Here is an 18,700-nt window from a genome sequence, read left to right as displayed (position 1 = left end):
AAAGCAGAAAGCCTGGTTTGGAGGCTACCACAAGGATCTAGGTAAGGCCTGAAGTAGGCTTGGAACAGGTTTATTTTGAAAGTCAAAACAACAGGATTCCAGGGATATCAGGTATGCAGGGTGTAAAAGGAAAAAAAGAAGAGTTAAGAATGACTCTAAGGGTTTTTGGTTTGAGAATATTGCTCTAAATTATAACTCTAAAATGCATAATTTATAATAATGCTCTTTAAAGTATTCTCATTATGTAGGCAGTTTCAAAATTAAAAAGAAATAACGAGAATAATCACAAGAATGCCATCTTTATTTGAATTTGTTTGACAACTAGAAATCAATAGTGTAAGTTCAAACAGATCAAAAGTATCCAACCCCTTGGAAATGAAAAATAACTCATTTAAAAAAATGGATCAAAAGAGAGATAAACAGTTCAGTAGAAAACTTAAAACCAAAATCATCAAAATCTATAGCACGAGATGAGTCTTGAAAGATGAAAAAGAGGTCACGAAGAGAAGGGGCTGAAAAGATTTCAGGTAGGAGGACAACCCATGTCAAAGCAAAACTAGTGAGAGAACATGGCGCCCTTGGGGAGCACTAAAAGTTCAACGCGGGCTCGGTTAAAGAAGGAAATGGAGAAGGATAGGCAGGGCCCCATCATCCATGGCATAGTATGGCCATGCCAGATAGCCACATTTCCTCCTGAATGTAATGCAGAAGCAGTGTAGGATTTCTCACTGGGAGAAATGTTTAAACAAAGATGAGTATTGGGTCCTCATGAAAAGATTTTTATTTAGCATGTAGTTCTGTTTTTCCCCTCTGGTTATTAAGAAAACAAGAAGTCTTGGTGTTTTTTACCAATCTATGTAAGAAGATATAAAATCCAAAAGTAGATCATGTCTACATTGTTTTCCAGGAAACTTTCCCCTAATTTTACTCAAAGTTAGTATCATTCACGTAGGAACTTACCAACATTCTTATGATCTAACCAACTTTTTTCTTAGTTACTGTTTCTAACCCACTTTTGTAATAAATATAAATGATTTCAAATTAAATGTAATCATTGCTGCATTATTTTGGTTGACTCCCCACCTCATCTCTTACATTAAGCTTGAAGTAGACTGAGGGCAAGAACCCCATTTCCAGAGTTTTTTTGGAAATGACAAAATACATTTGTTGTTAGAAAGAGATACTGTTTCTCCCAGAGCCCCCACGTGGGTGTTTCTTAATAAATTGCACTGAGAATCTCAGAAAATAAAAATAAAATAAAATAAAGTAAAAGCAGTAGTCAGTTTATATACCTTGCAAAGGTTATTCTCAGTTAAAACTTTCGTGACTTGGATGTTTCAAATAGAAACAAGTGTTTTAGAGAGTAATTTTATAATATATACTATTAGCAATTAACATTGTATCATCACTGGACCCAAGATCACAATTGAAAATGTTTTCTAGGAAAGCAATAGAGAATTAGAGAAAAATTCTGTTGCATAACTGCTATATATATGTTCATCTTAAAATTACTTAGATGCTCAACAATAGAGAATTGGAGTTGTGAAAGCAGGTATAATAGTTACTTGAGGTAGAACGTTGCTTACTTATCTCTTAGTTGGGTGGGTTGGTTGGTTGTTCGGACAGATGAGAGGGAGCGAAGGAGGGAGGCAGGCAAGGAGGCTGGCCTTCTTAAAAAAGGGGTTTTGAGCCATTAAAATGGTAATAACTGTAGTCACAAAGAAGTGAAAAACACAGGATAGAAATTACTTGTACTCTGACAATTGGCTGCAGCACTTAAATCTGGAGTAACATGAAAATGCAGTGCATGTGAAAAATTAATGGAAGGAAACACACACGATTTTTCCCTATGATGTGGTACTTTTATATGATTATTTAAATTACATAAACTCTTAGATTTTAAATATATTTTACCCTGGTAATAACTATGGAATGCACTGTGGGTCTGTGATAAGGTAAGCCTGTCTATCCACTGAGTCTCTAATATTATGCTGCACAGACATTCTCATTCACTTCTTGGGACCTATCCTAAGTTTAGCTGCTGTTGACTTCCTGATTGTAATTTAGCTTGATAAATAATAATTCAGCTTGGTAAAGCTGGGCAATATTTTTTTCTGTTAGAATTACTTCACTGTGTCTGTGTAGTTTTAGAGTATATATGTTTGTGGGTAGAGAAAACAAAACCCTTTCTTCTGTATGAGAATTTGATCTTTGCTTAACTGTTTAGGTCTGTTCCCTTGAAAACCTGATAAAAATGCCAACTGTGTTACCAGGCGACATTGCTTGTAGTAAAAATTATTCTGGCTCTGGACTGGGAGAACTCTTAATACTTGATGGAAGGCATAACTTCGGGCATCTTGGAGCTCAGTGACTTTTATAATGGGCATGATGCCTGTGTGGTGTGAGGTTTTGATGCCAGTGTGTCTCCTGTATCTGTCCCATATGGATCTCATCTCCTGAACTGTTGGACTGCTTCAGGGACCCGGCAGAAGAGAAACACCCAGTGCTGTTACCCTGGCAGACTGTAGTCCCTAACCTTCATCCTTCTGAGTAGACTTGGTGCCAGGGGGACTTCAGATGGTCTTGTGGGTCTGAATGTTTGGCTGATCCTTCCTAAGAAGACCCCCTAGAGGGTACTGTAGTAGTATAATTCTACAGTTTTTAATTTTCTTTTCAAAGTGAGAAAAATAGTATTTTAACTTTATATCAGTTAATTGATTCTGTTTTATAAGTGCTTTGGAAGGAACTTTAGAGTATGAGTCAGGACACATGGCTTTTAGTCCTAGTTTTTTAATAATGAATTATGTTACCTTGAACAAGTCACTTAATCTCTCTGAAACTCAGTTTTCTTAAGTATTAGATAAGAAATTTGACCAATGTCATTTCTGGTGTCCCTTCCAATTCTAAATCCTATAGTTCTCTAATTTTCTTATCATCATAAGTTAATTTTTAAGCCTCTCTTACGGGAGCATGTCATATTTCTTTTAGCCTGGCAGGTGATCAGATAACTGAAAGCCTAAGGTGCTGTAGTGTACATTTTATCAAATTTAGGTTTTGGAAAAGTTGTCACATTATAGCTGTATAGTTCCAGAAGAAACGTTTACTGCCTATACAATAGAATTTAAAGAATTTAAATTAAAAATACTCGAGGAACTTTGGGAAGGGAAAACCAATTAGAATGAAAGTTTGAAAAGTTTTTGATTATTTTAAAATTTCATCTCAACTTCCGTTCATAGGTTGTGAACTGGCTTGAAGGGCCTGGATCAGAACAGCTGAGAGCCCAGTGGGGGATTGGAGACTCCATTCGGGCTTCCCAAGCCCTACAGCAGAAGCATGAAGAGATCGAGAGCCAGCACAGTGTGAGAGGCTTTTTCCTCTGCAAGTTACAGAGCTATTATTAATGTGCATAATTAATAGCATGTGTGGTAGTAAGTGATAAGTTGCTGTACACCTTGGTTTAGGGGCATAAAGTACAGTATGTTTAATGGCTATCAAGTACATTTTGACCACTTAGTACATATTCATTAGAAGTTTGGTTTTGGTTTTGTCTCCAGTATAGCTTAATTATATATTTTTATAGAAACACAATTCATGTGAAATTTTAAGAACTACTGTAACAGAAGAAAGAGTGATAGTACAAAAATACAACCTTTATCTAGTCCTGAATTTAAAAAGTATAACCTCAGGTACAGGAGTTGTAAGTTAAATACAAAGTATTCAGGGTATTTTTCAGCATAAAAGGGAAAACCATTATGTTGGAACCTGTGAAACGCATAAAATATATAGATTTTTCAATTATGGAATTTCATATTTAAGTCTCTTACAAGTACTAACTAGGAAAATTGCAAAGATAATATATATACAGTTGGCCCCTCCGTATCCACAGGTTCCACGCACATCCAAAGATTCAACCAACCAGAGATAGAAAATATTCAGAAAAAAAAATTCCATGAAGTTCTAAAAGGCAAAACTTGAATTGTGCTGTTTTAACCAATAGGTGGCACTGCATTGTCACCTTGAGAATAGGTTGTTTGCTGCAGGACATGTATATCAGCTTATGATTTTTAAGACGTTCTAATATTTTATTAAAAGTTTTCTCTTTGTAAATAAAAGTCAACACTTTAAAGCCTATTTTGGAATTGTTCAGGTCTTATGAAACTATAATGACAAATTTCTAGTGTATTGATTGCTTAATATGGGTAGAATTTGGAGAAACTTTTAATATACCATTTTGTGTTAAAGCACTCTGTCAAGTATTAAATTTTAGATTCTTTATAAAACCATAATTCAGAAATAAAGCTAAAAATAAACCCAAATTGATTAGGATATTCAATGCTAATATATAGAAAATGAAAATACTACTAATATATAGTTCTTTGTCAAGGAGTGGCAGTGAGAAGTTTCCTTGGTTTTTGAATAGTAGGGAAGCACAACAGAAAGAATATTAAGGTGTATGAAAATGATTATAATAACTTAAAATAATTTTTAAAGTATTTTAGTCCAGTAATCTTACTTTAGCTTTTAGGTGGAGGTAGGTGAGCGGTAGGAAAAGCACAGAATAGGAAGGTGCAGAAGCATAAATCTCTGACGTTGCTTTAGATTCTGTCAGTGTCTCCCCATCCCACAGTACTGACTTCTGGTCTCCGAGGAGAATACTGGTGTGTTGTGCCTTATAGTAAGCAGCAAAACAGGTCTGCATAAAGAATCAAGACCCCATTTCTTCCTAAGGTACTAGCCTAAGTGTGTTGGCAGTGTTTCTTTCCTCCTAGATGGAGATTCCTATATCATAGTATAAAGTATAAATACCCATCATTTCACCAACTGTGCATCACCACCAATTCACATACATTTCCAGTGTCAGTCCTGATGACTGCTCTTTCCTGGTATGTGAACATCCAGGTTCATTTCTTATTTACCATCTTAATCCAAATCCCATATCTTGATGGTGGATTGTTTTTTTAAGTTTGTTTTTGTTTCTGTGTGTGTGTGTGTGTGTGTGTGTGTGTGTGTGTTTCGGGGGGGTGGGGCTAGAAATAATCATTTTCTATACAGTTAAATGTTTTTGAGAGGTAAACCAGAGAATGACCATAACTGAACTGAATGCAGCCTGTTCATCTGAGGTTCTATAAATTTTATGTTCCCCAATTTCCTAGGAAGGAACATTTTGATTAAAATGTGTGTGTGTGTGTGTGTGTGTGTGTGTATGATTTTTTTTCCCCACATCCCAGAGAGACTGATTATTTCTCTGTGACAACATCAGTTCTAATTTCAGGTGTTAATTTCATTAGACATACGAGTTCTTAAATTGTTTGCATCTCTGGTCTGGTTATTAGGGCCTATAGTTTGCAAGTTTAAACCAGGAAAAAAAAATCAGCTTGGGGATGGTAGTTCTTAACCCTTAATGGTCATGAGAGTCACCTGATGTGTTTGTTAAAAGGCCTGTGGCAGAGCCCCACCCCCACAGACTCTGATTTGGTAGGTCGGGGGGCGCTTAGGTATTTTTAATAAGCACCCCAGGTGATCTGATGTAGAGAGTTCTCACTGCAAGAAATTATATCTCAGGTCTTTTATCCTTTAGTTTACTATTTTTCTCTGAATCACTGTTATTACTTCTTCAAAGAATTAGACCAACTTATTTAGAGCATTAACTAAATTTGTAAGTACTATAGATAAGACTGTGAAATCCCTTTCTATTTAGAACACAACAGTGATCGTTTTCTCAGGCAATATTTTCTGCTTTAAATCGGTCAGTGTCCATTAAGCTTTATAATCACTGTGTGGTTAGAAAGTATTTTACATAAATGGACTTGAGCATGGCTGGAATTTGGAATCCCTGGCACCAATCCCCCAAGGACACGGAGGGACAGCTGTAGAGAACAGGTTTTCTCAACCTTGGCATTATTTATTTATTTATTGATAAATCTTTGTTGTAGGGACTGTCCTGGGATCATAGGTATTTAGCAGTATCATTGGCCTCTACCCACTAGGTGCAGTAACATCCCTCCCTCCCAGTTGTGACAGCCAGAAATGTCTCTAAATATAGCAAAATGTTCTCTAGGGAGCAAAATCGCCACCAGTTGAACATACTGCTGTAAAGAAAGAAAAAGATTCTGAGAGATTAAGTGACTTGATGAAGATCACACCCTTAGGAAGGAAAAAGACAGACCTTGAGTCTGTCTTTCAAGTCTAGTGTTCTTTGCATTACGTATGACTACATCATCTCTGTAATCATACTCAAAAATTCCATAGTAGTTCAGGCAATAAGACAATATGACAAATTAGGGAAACCCAAGTTTTAGGTACAGGGCATAAGAGAGACCACATTTGGAACAGTACCTGTTACCTACCTAATTTAATGTCAACAAATCTACGATACCTAATATAAAAAGTGTTTTATATGTTCACTCAGTACATGCTAGTAGGGCACATACTAAATGTCACTTGTTCTGGGCTCTTGAGAATATAGCACTGTCTTATCATAGGGAACTTACATTCAAGTTGAGGAAAGAGGGAGTGGAGAGCAGTATAGGTAAGGCTTTCCGGAAGGGCCTCTCTGAGGAGATGACATTTAATCAGAGACCTTGAAATGGTATGAAGGAGTAATCCAAGCAAAGGGCAATTCAGATCGAGGACACAGCAGTAGAAACACTCTGTGGCAGGAGCTTACTTGCCATGATAGAGGAACAGCAGGTACGTTGGCAGTGTTGGAGTGCAGTGAGCCAGATAGGGAGTCAGGGGCCAAAACATGTCATGTGAGTTTAGCCCAGAAAAAGGAACTTCAAGTTTGTTTTAAATATTATGTGAAATCATTGGAGAAGTATTTGAGCAGATAATTGATTTATGTTTTTAAAAGATCACCAGCTATTGTATAGGGGATAGGGAGTAGGGACAAACAGTGAAATAGGAAGACAGGAGGCTAACAGAATGGAGGCAGCAGAAGTGGTGAGAAGTTGTCAGGCTTAGGAGGTTGAGCCGGCGGGACTGGCTCTTGGAGGAGTCATGTTTTTAGCCTTAATGACTATTCAGGTGGGGAAAACTGAGAGAAGTAGGTTTGGGAGGCTGGAGAATCAGTATCTGGGGAAGAGGTCAAGGTTGAAGATACTATTAGTCTATAGATGTTACTTAAAGGCGTGGGACAAGATGAAATCATCCAAACCCAATGAGTATTGGTTTAGAAGAAAAGAGCCTTTGGAAAGCTGAACCCTGGGTCACTCCTAAATTTAGAGGGCAAGGAAAGGAAGGAGAGCCAGCAGAAGAGGCGAAAAGGATCTGTGTGGCTCAGGAAAGAAGTGAAAAAGGAGGGGGAGGTGGTCACCTTTGTTAAAATCAACTGAGAGGTCCAATAAGATAAAGACTGAGATTTTTTTATAAGAGTGGGAAGGACAAAATCCTGATCAGAGTGAATTAAAAAAAGAATAGGAAATAAGATAGAGTGAATATAACGATCTCCTTTAAGGGGAGGTTTTTTATCTTTAATTTACATATATTAAAATGCACATATCTTAAGTATATATTTTGTTTTTTAGTAGAAGATGCAGTTTATTTGTACGCTGATGGGAATAATCCAGTTGAAAAGAGAAGATAATTGCAAGAGCAAAACCTTGCATAGGCAGCAGAGGTTAGTCTATAGAGTGCAGTGGAGCAGTTGGCCTTAGAATCAGGCAGAGTTCCTTCATTATTTTAGCAGAGAAGGCAGAGCCTAGGGCTACAGAAGCAAGGAAGGTCATAGATTTGTCTGTGAGAGGATGAAAGAGTTCTCTTCTGATGGCGTCGTAGTGAATTATGAAGTTGGATTTTTGGCTAGAGTGAAGAGGTGAAAGGGAGTTGGATATTTAAGAAGTGAAAAAAACATATCATAAGAATAGGGAGGTGAAATAACTAGAGAAATACAATAGGGTTTCTGAAGGCTCATTTGAGGTTATTTGGTCACAACTTTAAAAAGACACCTATCCACATAGCTGATTTGATCCAGCCACCTTCAGCTGCTGGAAGCACACAGCAGGCAGAGAAACCAGGTCTGAGGTTTTGTTTGTTCAAATAGAAGTACAGTTAATACACAATATTATATAAGTCTCAGGTGTACAATATAGTGATTCACAGTTTTTAAAGGTTATACTCCATTTATAGCTATTATAAAATATTGGCTATATTCCCCATGTTGTACAGTATATCCTTGTGACTTATTTTATACCTAATAGTTTGTACCTCTTAATCCCCACCCCCATCTTACCCTCCCCCCACTTCCTCTCCCCACTGGTAACCACTAGTTTGTTCTCTATATCTGTGAGTTTGCATCTTTTTTATTATATTTTCTAGTTTGTTGTATTTTTTTAGATTCCACATTTATATGGATTATCATACAGTATCATATAGATTTATCTTTTTCTGACTTATTTCACTTAGCATAATGTCCTCTAAGTCCATTCATGTTGCTAAAAATGTCAACATTTTGTTCTTTTTTATGGCTGAGTAGTAGTCCATTGTGTGTGTGTGTGTGTGTGTGTGTGTGTGTGTATCTCACATCTTCTTTATCCATTCTTTTGTATATGGACACTTAGATTGCTTTTATATTTTAACTATTGTAAATAGTGCTGCTATGAACATTGGGGTACATGTATCTTTTTGAATTAGCGTTTTGGGGGTTTTTTTGGGTATAAACACAGGAGTAGAATTGCTGGGTCATATGTTAATTCTATTTTTAGTTTTTCGATAAACCTTCATACTCTTTTCCACAGTGGCTGCACCAATTTACATTCCCACCAATAGTGTACAAGGGTTCCCTTTTCTCCAGATCCTTGCCAACATTTGTTGTTTGTGTTCCTTTTGATGACAGCCATTCTGACAGGTGTGAGGTGACAGGTGTGAGGTGGTATCTCACTGTGGTTTTGATTTGAGTTTCCCTGACGATTACTAATGTTGAGAATCTTTTCATGTACCTGTTGGCCATCTGTATGTCTTTGGAAAAATGTCTGTTCAGGTCTTCTGCCCATTTTTTAATCAGGCTATTTATTTTTTGATGTTGAGTTACATTGGCTGTTTATGTAGTTTGGATATTAACCCCTTATTTTTCATATCATTTCCAAATAGTTTCTCCCATTGAGTAGGTTGTAATTTTTGTTGGTTTACTTTTTTGTGAAAAAGCTTTTATGTTTCATTAGGTCCCATTTGTTTATTTTTGCTTTTATTTCCTTTGCTTTAGGAAACAGATCCAAAAAAATATTGCTGCGATTCATGTCAAAGAGTGTTCTGCCTGTGTTTTCCTCTAGGAGTTTTATAGTATCTGGTCTTACATTTAGGTCATTAATCCATTTTGAGTTTATTTTTGTATATGGTGTTAGAGAATGTTCTAATTATATTCTTTTACATGTAGCTGTCTAGTTCTCCCAGCACCACTTATTGAAGAGACCGTCTTCTCTCCATCATGTATTCTTGTCTCCTTTGTCACAGATTGACCACAAGAGCATGAGTTTATTTCTGGGCTCTCTATTCTGTTCCATTCATCTATGGGTCTTTTTTTGTGCCAGTACCATACTGTTTTAATTGCTGTAGCTTTGCATTCTGAAGTCAAGGAGGCTGATTGCTCCAGCTCTGTTTTTCTTTCCCAAGATTGTTTTGGCTGTTCGGGTTCTTTTGTGTTTCCATACAAATTTTAAAATTATTTGTTCTAGTTCTGTGAAAAATCCTATTGGTACTTTGATAGGGATTGCACTGAATCTGTAGGTTGCCTTGGGTAGTATGGTCATTTAAACAATATTAATTCTTCCAATCCAAGAATATGGTACATCTTTCCATCTGTGTCGTCTTCAACTTCTTTCATCAGTGTCTTATAGTTTTCCGAGTACAGGTCTGTTACCTCCTTAGGTAGGTTTATTCATAGGTATTTTATTCTTTTTGATACAATGGTAAATGGGATTGTTTCCTTAATTTCTCTTTCTGATAGTTTGTTTTTAGTGTATAGAAGTGCAACAGATTTCTGTAATCAATTTCATATCTTGCAACTTTACTGAATTCATTGATGAGCTCTAGTAGTTTTCTGGTGGTGTCCTTAGGATAGTCTATGTATAGTATCATGTCACCTGCAAACAGTGACAGTTTTACTTCTTCTTTTCCAATTTGGATTCCTTTTATTTCTTTTTCTTCTCTGATTGCTGTGGCTAGGACTTCCAAAACTGTTTTGAATAAAAGTGGTGAGAATGAGCATCCTTGTCTTGTTCTTGATCTCAGAGGAAATGCTTTCAGCTTTTCACCATTGAGTATGATGTTAGCTGTGAGTTTTTCATATATGGCCTTTATTATGCTGAGGTTTGTCTCCTCTGTGCCCACTTTCTGGAGAGTTTTTCTCATAAATGGATGCCTTTTCTGCATCTGTTCTTCATTTTTGACAGGTGAATCTGATGGAAGGAAAGAGAACAGGGCATGAGCATGGGTTGTGCCCTGGGAGGTGGTTATAGCCTCTGACAAAGGGTCGAAGGGAGGACATGAGGCTCCTGAGTGCTGGACAGTAGAACGTGCTGAGATCAATGGATTGGTGGACCTCATGGGGCTGTAGGAGCAGGCATACTAAAGGATGTAAATTGGAGAGTCAGCAACTGGTGATCAGAGAATGGGATTCTTGACATTAAGATTTGGGGGCTGTATAATAGTATATGATAATGACAAAATTTTGTGTCTATTGGAGTAGGTAGCTGAGGTGGGGTGAGGACAGGATAGTTGGAAGTGAGGGAGGCAGTCAAGGAACTAAGAGTTCAGTGTTGATTGGATGTCTACACAGTGGAAGTGAGGAAGAAGACTGGCACTGAGAGGAAGTTCAGGGAAGTCCGCTAGCTCTGAGATGAGGGCACGCAACAGAAAAGGTTGGCAGGATGTAATCCGACTACATGCATTTCACTGGAGATGTGGTTTTTGAGAGAAGGAGCAGAAGAAATGGTTTGGAAAGAGTAATGAGGAGTGAGGCAGCCATCTCCCCCACTTCCAGGCTTGTGGTAGGCTGGCTGTACAAGCAAAAACAGCTGTCAGAAGGGCTGCAGAGCTAACTGCTTCCTCTGAGCGTGACAGGTTTCACATACAACAGGAAAGAGAAGGGGACGTTTAGAGGCCAGGATGAGCAAATAGATCCTGCTATTGGCAGGAGTGAATTCCAGGGATCGCAGGGGAAGGATTTGGGCGCCAGGGACTTTTCATCCTCAATTTAAATAATTTTGCTTTAGAAAACTCTCATATATGTTACTTAGTATGTCTGGAGATATTGTAAAATGTAATGTATTCTTCAGGAACTGATTTGATCCTTAATTTACTTTACAACGTCTATATTACAGGAATGGTTTGCAGTTTATGTGGAACTTAATCAGCAAATTGCAGCACTCTTAAATGCTGGGGATGAGGAAGATCTTGTGGAACTGAAGTCGCTGCAGCAACAACTTAGTGATGTTTGTTATCGACAGGCCAGTCAGCTGGAATTTAGGCAGAATCTCTTACAAGCAGCTCTTGAATTTCATGGTGTTGCCCAAGATGTAAGTGTCTACTCTGATTGCTTTTCTTTTCTTCCAATTATCTGAATACTTATCTGCACATCATTTTTGCAGGTTTGCATGTCTCCTAATTATTTTTCTGGAACAGTAAAATTTACTGGTGGGGGAAATAAGATACACTTCTTTGATTTTTTAAAAAATTTTAAGTCATTCTGCATGCAACTAAACTTTTTTGTGTGTGTCTAAATAGAGTGTCCCAACCTCTTAGATATATTTCATTTGGATAGTTTTTCAATCTTCATGCTTTATAATAACATAGATTAAAATGGAAGTTTCAATACTTTTTAACATTCTGCTGACCTGGACATACTTTGTCTTCCTGGTGCATGCATCTGTGTGTTCTGTCATTCACATAACATGTATTCTAATTATTTGTCCTTGTCTTTTAACAGCAGAGTCTTTTTCAAGTATAATTGTGATAACCTCATTAGATATAAACCTCATTAATCATTAAACACTTTAGATGCTGATTACATCAGGGTTATCTCTTTGGTGTCCCTCTGCTTTAGTTGTCTCAGCAGTTGGATGGCTTATTAGGGATGTTGTGCGTAGATGTAGCACCAGCTGATGGAGCATCGATTCAGCAAACTTTAAAACTGCTTGAAGAGAAGCTGAAAAGTGTTGGTAAGCAGATTTTAAAAATGCTGAAACATAAGGGTTCTTTTTTTTTTAAATATCACTACCATGGTTAGACAAGTCAACTTACACTGATCTAATTATAATTATTTACAGGGACCATAGGAAAAAATGGTATAAAAAAGGCTTTATCCCCTTAAAGGGTGTAATTTATGCTACAGTTTTTATTTTTCACTGTTGGTCAGTCACCCTTCCTTCACAGGGCCTTTAGCCTTTCTTATTTACCCAGCCGAATCTACAGGTGCTATGTCTTGCATATTCTATGAACAGTTATTTGTAGTGCATGCATAAACTGTAATTAGCTGTGAAGTGTTCTGTGGTAAACCCTGTATGCCCCAAACTGTGTTTTATGCAATGATTTTTGTTGTTGCTATATCCTAACCTTGTGAAAAAATAGTTGGTTTGGTTCTGTGCATTTGTTTCTCCAAACTGGGAATACTGCCAAGGTTACATACTCTCCAAGGAGAGGTGGTCCAATTTCATTAAGCTAGTACCCTTACTTGACACCAAGGCTTTTTACATTTTACTACAGTAGGAAATACAGTGAATTTCCTTAAGATGTGACTGGGAGAGGTGGATAGTGGATATGAAAATGGGAGGAGGTTGTATTGAGTGGGACAGGAGGGCAAAGGAGAATGGAGGAGAGGAAAGCAGTAACTTAAGGCAGAGATTTAGTGGAAAATGGTGACATGTGATTGAACCAATTAATTTTGAAAAGGACTTGAGGGAATGGGTTTGAAAAATCACGTTTGTATTGGCATTTTACTTGCTTACAGTCTTCGTTATTTTTAACAGATGATATGAGTAATACATGTTTAGTATTTAATATGCCAAATGAAATTTATTTCAAAATGTCACAAGTTTTCTTAAACCATATTTTTCTTTTAAAAATGCTAAAAGAATTCTGGTATATGTACCTAATTTAGAGTCTTGTAAACATATCCTAAGTGTTGCTTCTCGTTGGGTGTAAGCTGGACAGCGCCTATACTCAAAATGTTCAGTGTCCTTTACAGTGAGAATACATTGCTTGAATGTTTTAATGTCTTGTAACTCACACATTTTTTGGACAGAATATTTGCCTTGTTCTCCTAAAAATTGGACTACATAAAAACAGAAAGGAAAAAATTGAAAATCTTATCAAAATAGAAATTCTCACACTTCCTATTTGCAGTTTTGAAAAGTAATTGTTATCTGTGGAAATTCACCTTTTGGAAATTCTCTTTAGGGAGAATTTGAATGAGAGGGAGCTCCAGTTTGAGCCACATTTAAAGGGGTTTTATTGATCGAAATATTCAGAGGGCTCCACCCCAAAGTAGTTTAATGTACAAAGTTGTTATACTTGGAATCCAAGTATAGTATCTGCTGAGAGGATTTACTTAAGGGAGGGAAAGCTTCTCTGGTTTAAGAGATTAAATATAGTAACTTCTGTTTTAGATGTAGGATTGCAAGGTTTGCGTGAAAAAGGTCAAGGTCTTCTGGATCAGATCTCCAATCAGGCATCCTGGGCCTATGGAAAGGATGTAACCATTGAAAATAAAGAAAATGTGGACCACATACAAGGAGTGATGGAAGATATGCAGCTTAGGAAACAAAGGCAAAGTTTGACTGTTCATGTTAATTTTTGCTAAGACAACCTAATATTAATTAAAATGAAAAGTGATGTAATTATATTTTCCATACAAAGTAAAAATTCTTACCTGTTATATAGTAGGCATGTAGTAGGTTTTTGGTGAATGTAATGATTATTGTATATAATTGTACTAACAAATAATGGCAGTTTGTTCAATTAATGGGTACATTTTCCCTTTTTACTCAGTGGTAAAAATTTCAGTTCCGCTCAAGTACATCACATTCCATATCCCCAGTGTAGCCTATGACTCTTCTATCTTTTAAGAAAACTCTTTTTGGAGAATTTTGCTTTTCCACTTTCATTTAGTTTAGAGTTGCTATTAAATCTGTCATTTACATTGATGTGTTTCTTCATCTAAATGTCTCAGAAATTTTCATGCATCCATTGTTCTCATATTTGCTGTAGAAGGATTAGACAGTAAACTCTTGGGTAAGATGATGTTTAGTTTCCTTTGATGCAGAACTAGGAATTTAAAGGGTTCTTTGAAAACTCAGTTTGCAATAGCAATTGCAGAGTATTGCAAAGTAAAGGATTAAATTAACATATGCTAGTATATATAGGCTAGCACGGTTGTGTGAAATCTTTGTACACTTAGAAATTCTAAGGTCATCAACAAAAACCTCACAGAAACTCTTCCCCTACATCACAGAGAAAATAGTCATTAGACAGAAATTCCTTCTATCCTCATATCTGCAAATGTATCCATTTCATTATTTATTCTCATCACAAGTCTGCTCTTATCAAAGCCGTGTGTCCCCATCATCTTCTCACTCCGTCAATTCCCATTCTCTGCTCTGATCCCTGCCTTTCATTTAAATGCTTAAATCTCTCCTATTAAAAAAAAAATTAGACAACTACACACATGCATATACCTTCAACCCTTTGTCTTCTAGCCCTAGAATTCTCCTTCCTGACAGCTGTCATTGATGGTCTAATCTGCACTCATACTTCCTCACTGCTTCTAGTTACTTTTCATCACTTCTCAGTCTCCCCTCGCCCCTCACCATCTCACTGGACATACTCTTACTGATGTCACAAGTGACTTTGTAATTGCCATGTGTAATAAATGCTTGATCTTGCTCAAAATGCAGGGAATACTTTTGGTCCTGATGTTGCTTGACCACTCTGAATAGAATTAGGCACAAATGACTTTTTCTTTCTTCTTGAAACTTCCTGACAACCTGTCTTCTTTGAAAACACCCTTATGAGTCTCCTCCTGGCACTCTGTTTCTTCTTGGTTTTCTTCACTGATTTCTTGTCCTCTAGCTAATTTCACTGCTTTCAGGGTTTGTTCTGAGGCCAAATTCTCTTCTCACTCTTTGTCTTCTCCCTACTTTAATGACTTTCTTTAATATGACCGTGATTGAGCAGTTATGACTCTGACCCAGACCCTTCTCCTGTATGTTAGACCCGTAGTTACTCTTACTTACTGAATGTCTCCACCTGGATGCCCCATACACTACTCAAAAAAACTAATACGGACAGATCAGAATCATTCTCCTCCAAAACTTGCTCTTCTCCTTTAGTTTCCTATCCAGGTTCCAAATACCATCAGCTACCAAACTTGGAATTTATCCCAAGGATTTCTTAAAATCCTTACTCTTCCTCATCCCTTACAGCCTAATCAGATGCCCAAGTTCTGCTGTCTCTGAATCAGGAACACTTCTTTCTTCCCCATCTTAGCTGCCTCTGGCATTGCTCGTCTACAGTCTGTTGTGCAAGAGCGCAGTCTTTTGTAAAGCGCACATCTAATCCCCAACTTCCTCGTATAAACCCCTCTCAGTGACTTCCTATTTTCTCAGATGAAGTTCAGTCTCCTTGGAATAGTGTAGGAGACCCTTCATAATCCAATCCTGCATGATCTTACCTCCTTTAATTTTTCTACAAAACCACACACTTGTTTTCACTTTCCTGAACGCATCATGCTATTTCATGCATCCATGACTTAGAATATGTCTTTCCTTGTTTTCTGCCGAGTGGATTCCTACTTATTCTTTAAGACTCAGGGGTACTTATCCTTGGAAACCTTTTTAGATTTCCAAGGCAAGTTCGTTACTTGTTCCTCCCTGTTCTCATACAGCTCCGCAGTAGTGTTTATCACATTGTTTATTTAAAAGTCCATCTCCCCAAATGAGACCATCATCTTAATAGTAGAAACCATGTCTTATCCTTTTCAAGCACATTATTCATACCTGACAATATGTGTTGAATATGTGTATGATACCATCTTCATCACTGAAGTGTCTTACATTGTCTTTTAGCTTCAAATTGTAAAAATACTTATCATGATTACTTCCCTTCAGTCCCTTGTAGAATTGTTTAACCAAGCTGCATTTTAACAATATGTTATGGGCTTTTGTTGAGTGCATCCTTATAAAAAATAGCCTTGTGACAATGACTTACCTATTGTTATCAAGTTTCCTTAAGAATATCAACTATAGTGGAGTCCAGTGTCTCATGGGTAGCTTGTTACTGGTATTTGGTACTGCACTGAGTTTCCACCTTCCCATCTAAAGTTCATGGAATTGCATGGGAATGAAGGGAATCAGAATGAAGGGATCAGAGCTGAGCTAGATCAAGTCAGCTTAAAATTGTAACCTGTATATTATCCAGGCAGACCACAGTAAAATTTAAGAATACTCTGAATTGTGTTTCTCTCCACCCAGAGATCAACAGAATTTTTTTTCTTTCTTAAGAACATAGATGGAGGTTTTTTAAAATTCAAAATTAGATATTACTCTGGGTAATGTGTAATATAATGAAAAGCTTTATTTTTTTTTATTCCCTTGGAGCATCATTCTCTACATTAGTATTTTAGAAACGTTACATTTTTATCTTTGAAGGTTGTTTAATGTTAATTGGCAGTTGATATTGCTTCGGGTTTTAGTGTACTGTTGTGTTTGTGCTTTGCTTCAGTATTTTGCAGAATCCATACTATACTCAGAAGGGTTTGTGATTTAGTACCATTTCAGGTATTTTAAGGTTTTGATATAACACAGATACAGATACCCTTAAAATTCTTACAAATCAATACAAAATAGTTACAGTCTCCATAGTGTAGGACTGAGTATTTTAGTATACTGTAAAACACTTGTGCCAGATGGTGGTTTTATACTAGTTAACAACAAAACTGAAATGTCCTAAATTTATGTTTGGATTTATTAGATGTGAAGACATGGTAGATGTGCGAAGATTAAAGATGCTTCAGATGGTGCAGTTGTTTAAATGTGAAGAAGATGCTGCCCAGGTAAAGATCAATCAGGCACATTATGCACTTGTCTTTTCTTAGAAGATTGATTTCACCTAACTATAAACAAAAGTGTACTTTTCATGATCCTAAGCAAGTAAATTCATTAAGCCAGATTCTAGTTTATCCTGTCAAAATAATAAAGTTTTGTATTCCCACTTACATTACTGGTCTCATTTTTTTTTTTTTTTCCGGTACGCGGGCCTCTCACCGCTGTGGCCTCTCCCACTGCGGAGCACAGGCTCCAGACGCACAGGCCCAGCAGCCATGGCCCACGGGCCCAGCCGCTCCGCGGCACGCGGGATCCTCCCAGACCGGGGCACGAACCCACGTCCCCTGCATCGGCAGGTGGACCCCCAACCACTGCACTACCAGGGAAGCCCCCTGGTCTCATTTTTTTAAAATTTATTTTAATTTATTTATTTATGGCTGCATTGGGTCTTCGTTGCTGCGCACGGGCTTTCTCTAATAGCGGCGAGTGGGGGCTACTCTTCGTTGTAGTGCGCGTGTTTCTCACTGTGGTGGCTTCTCTTGTTGTGGATCACGGGCTCTAGGTGCGTGGGCTTCAGTAGTTGTGGCACCCAGGCTTCAGCAGTTGTGGTGCGCAGGCTCTAGAGTGCAGGCTCAGTAGTTGTGGTGCACGGGCTTAGTTGCTCCATGGCATGCGGGATCTTCCCGGACCAGGGCTCGAATCCGTGTCTCCTGCATTGGCAAGTGGATTCTTAACCACTGCACCACCAGGGAAGCCCTTACTGGTCTCATTTGACTTATCTTCTCAATGAAATGCTCTATTGAGCTAGAAATTGGGATTATTTGTTACTTATTACTGTCGATTCGGTTGTCAGTTACACATCTCAGGATGAAGGCTGGTGTAGCTTATTGCTTTTTAACCCACAAGAAGGTTTTTCAGCTAGATAAACAATTTGCTATCTTTGTGTAGTTAGCATCAAAGAACATGATTCCAGCTTGACATAGAAGAAACTTACGATTTTAAGTAGTAACATAAATCTATAATGAGATTCCAATAAGATTATATTACATAAACACATGATGTTCTATTAATATAAATCATGTGATGTTAACTTTAAATGAGTGCTTCTCTTTAATAGGTCTAGTCTTTAGATTTTTAAAAATTTTGAGTGGGAGGAGAGGTCATTAATTCATGTAGCTTGGCATTGAATGAAATAAGCTATTAAGGTTATAACTAATGGATTAATTAATCACATGATAGTAATCTTTCTTTATATAAATATGTTTTGATATAAGACATAAAGAGTTATGAATCCAGCTTCACTGTTATTTATTTTCATTTAGGCAGTAGAATGGCTAAGTGAACTTCTGGATGCTCTTCTTAAGACCCACATCAGATTGGGTGATGATGCTCAGGAAACGAAAGTTCTACTGGAGAAGCATAGAAAATTTGTTGATGTTGCACAGGTGCAGAACTGGTTATCTTCCTTTTCTACAGGCTCTGTGTTTGCATAGCTTTCTGCATGATTGTAATGTAACTTAACCTTCCAAGTCCAAGAAGATTGGTTATGTTAATCCAGAAATATTACAGAACTAAGAAAATGTCAGTGGGTGAATCAAAACTAGCCTGCATAAACTTGAGAGGGTTTATGTTTTCCTGAATACAGGTTCTGTATGCTTCCTCTGATT

At 37.3% G+C, this 18,700-nt stretch overlaps 1 protein-coding gene across 3 annotated transcripts in view; it reads left to right on the top strand.

Moving 5' to 3' along the window:
- The window catches only part of SESTD1 (SEC14 and spectrin domain containing 1), a 153,440-nt gene that overhangs the window by 118,880 nt on the left and 15,860 nt on the right, over positions 1–18,700 (top strand). For all 3 annotated transcript variants that reach the window (XM_060106080.1, XM_060106079.1, XM_060106078.1), the window contains 6 exons: positions 3,237–3,359; positions 11,316–11,510; positions 12,038–12,152; positions 13,599–13,758; positions 16,960–17,041; positions 18,356–18,478. In XM_060106080.1, coding sequence (XP_059962063.1) covers positions 3,237–3,359; positions 11,316–11,510; positions 12,038–12,152; positions 13,599–13,758; positions 16,960–17,041; positions 18,356–18,478 — 798 coding nt within the window. The remainder of the gene's footprint in view (positions 1–3,236; positions 3,360–11,315; positions 11,511–12,037; positions 12,153–13,598; positions 13,759–16,959; positions 17,042–18,355; positions 18,479–18,700) is intronic.

This window comes from Mesoplodon densirostris, chromosome 8, assembly GCF_025265405.1.
Source record: "Mesoplodon densirostris isolate mMesDen1 chromosome 8, mMesDen1 primary haplotype, whole genome shotgun sequence".
Taxonomy (NCBI): Eukaryota; Metazoa; Chordata; class Mammalia; order Artiodactyla; family Ziphiidae; genus Mesoplodon; species Mesoplodon densirostris.
This window is presented reverse-complemented; position numbering and strand designations above follow the sequence as displayed.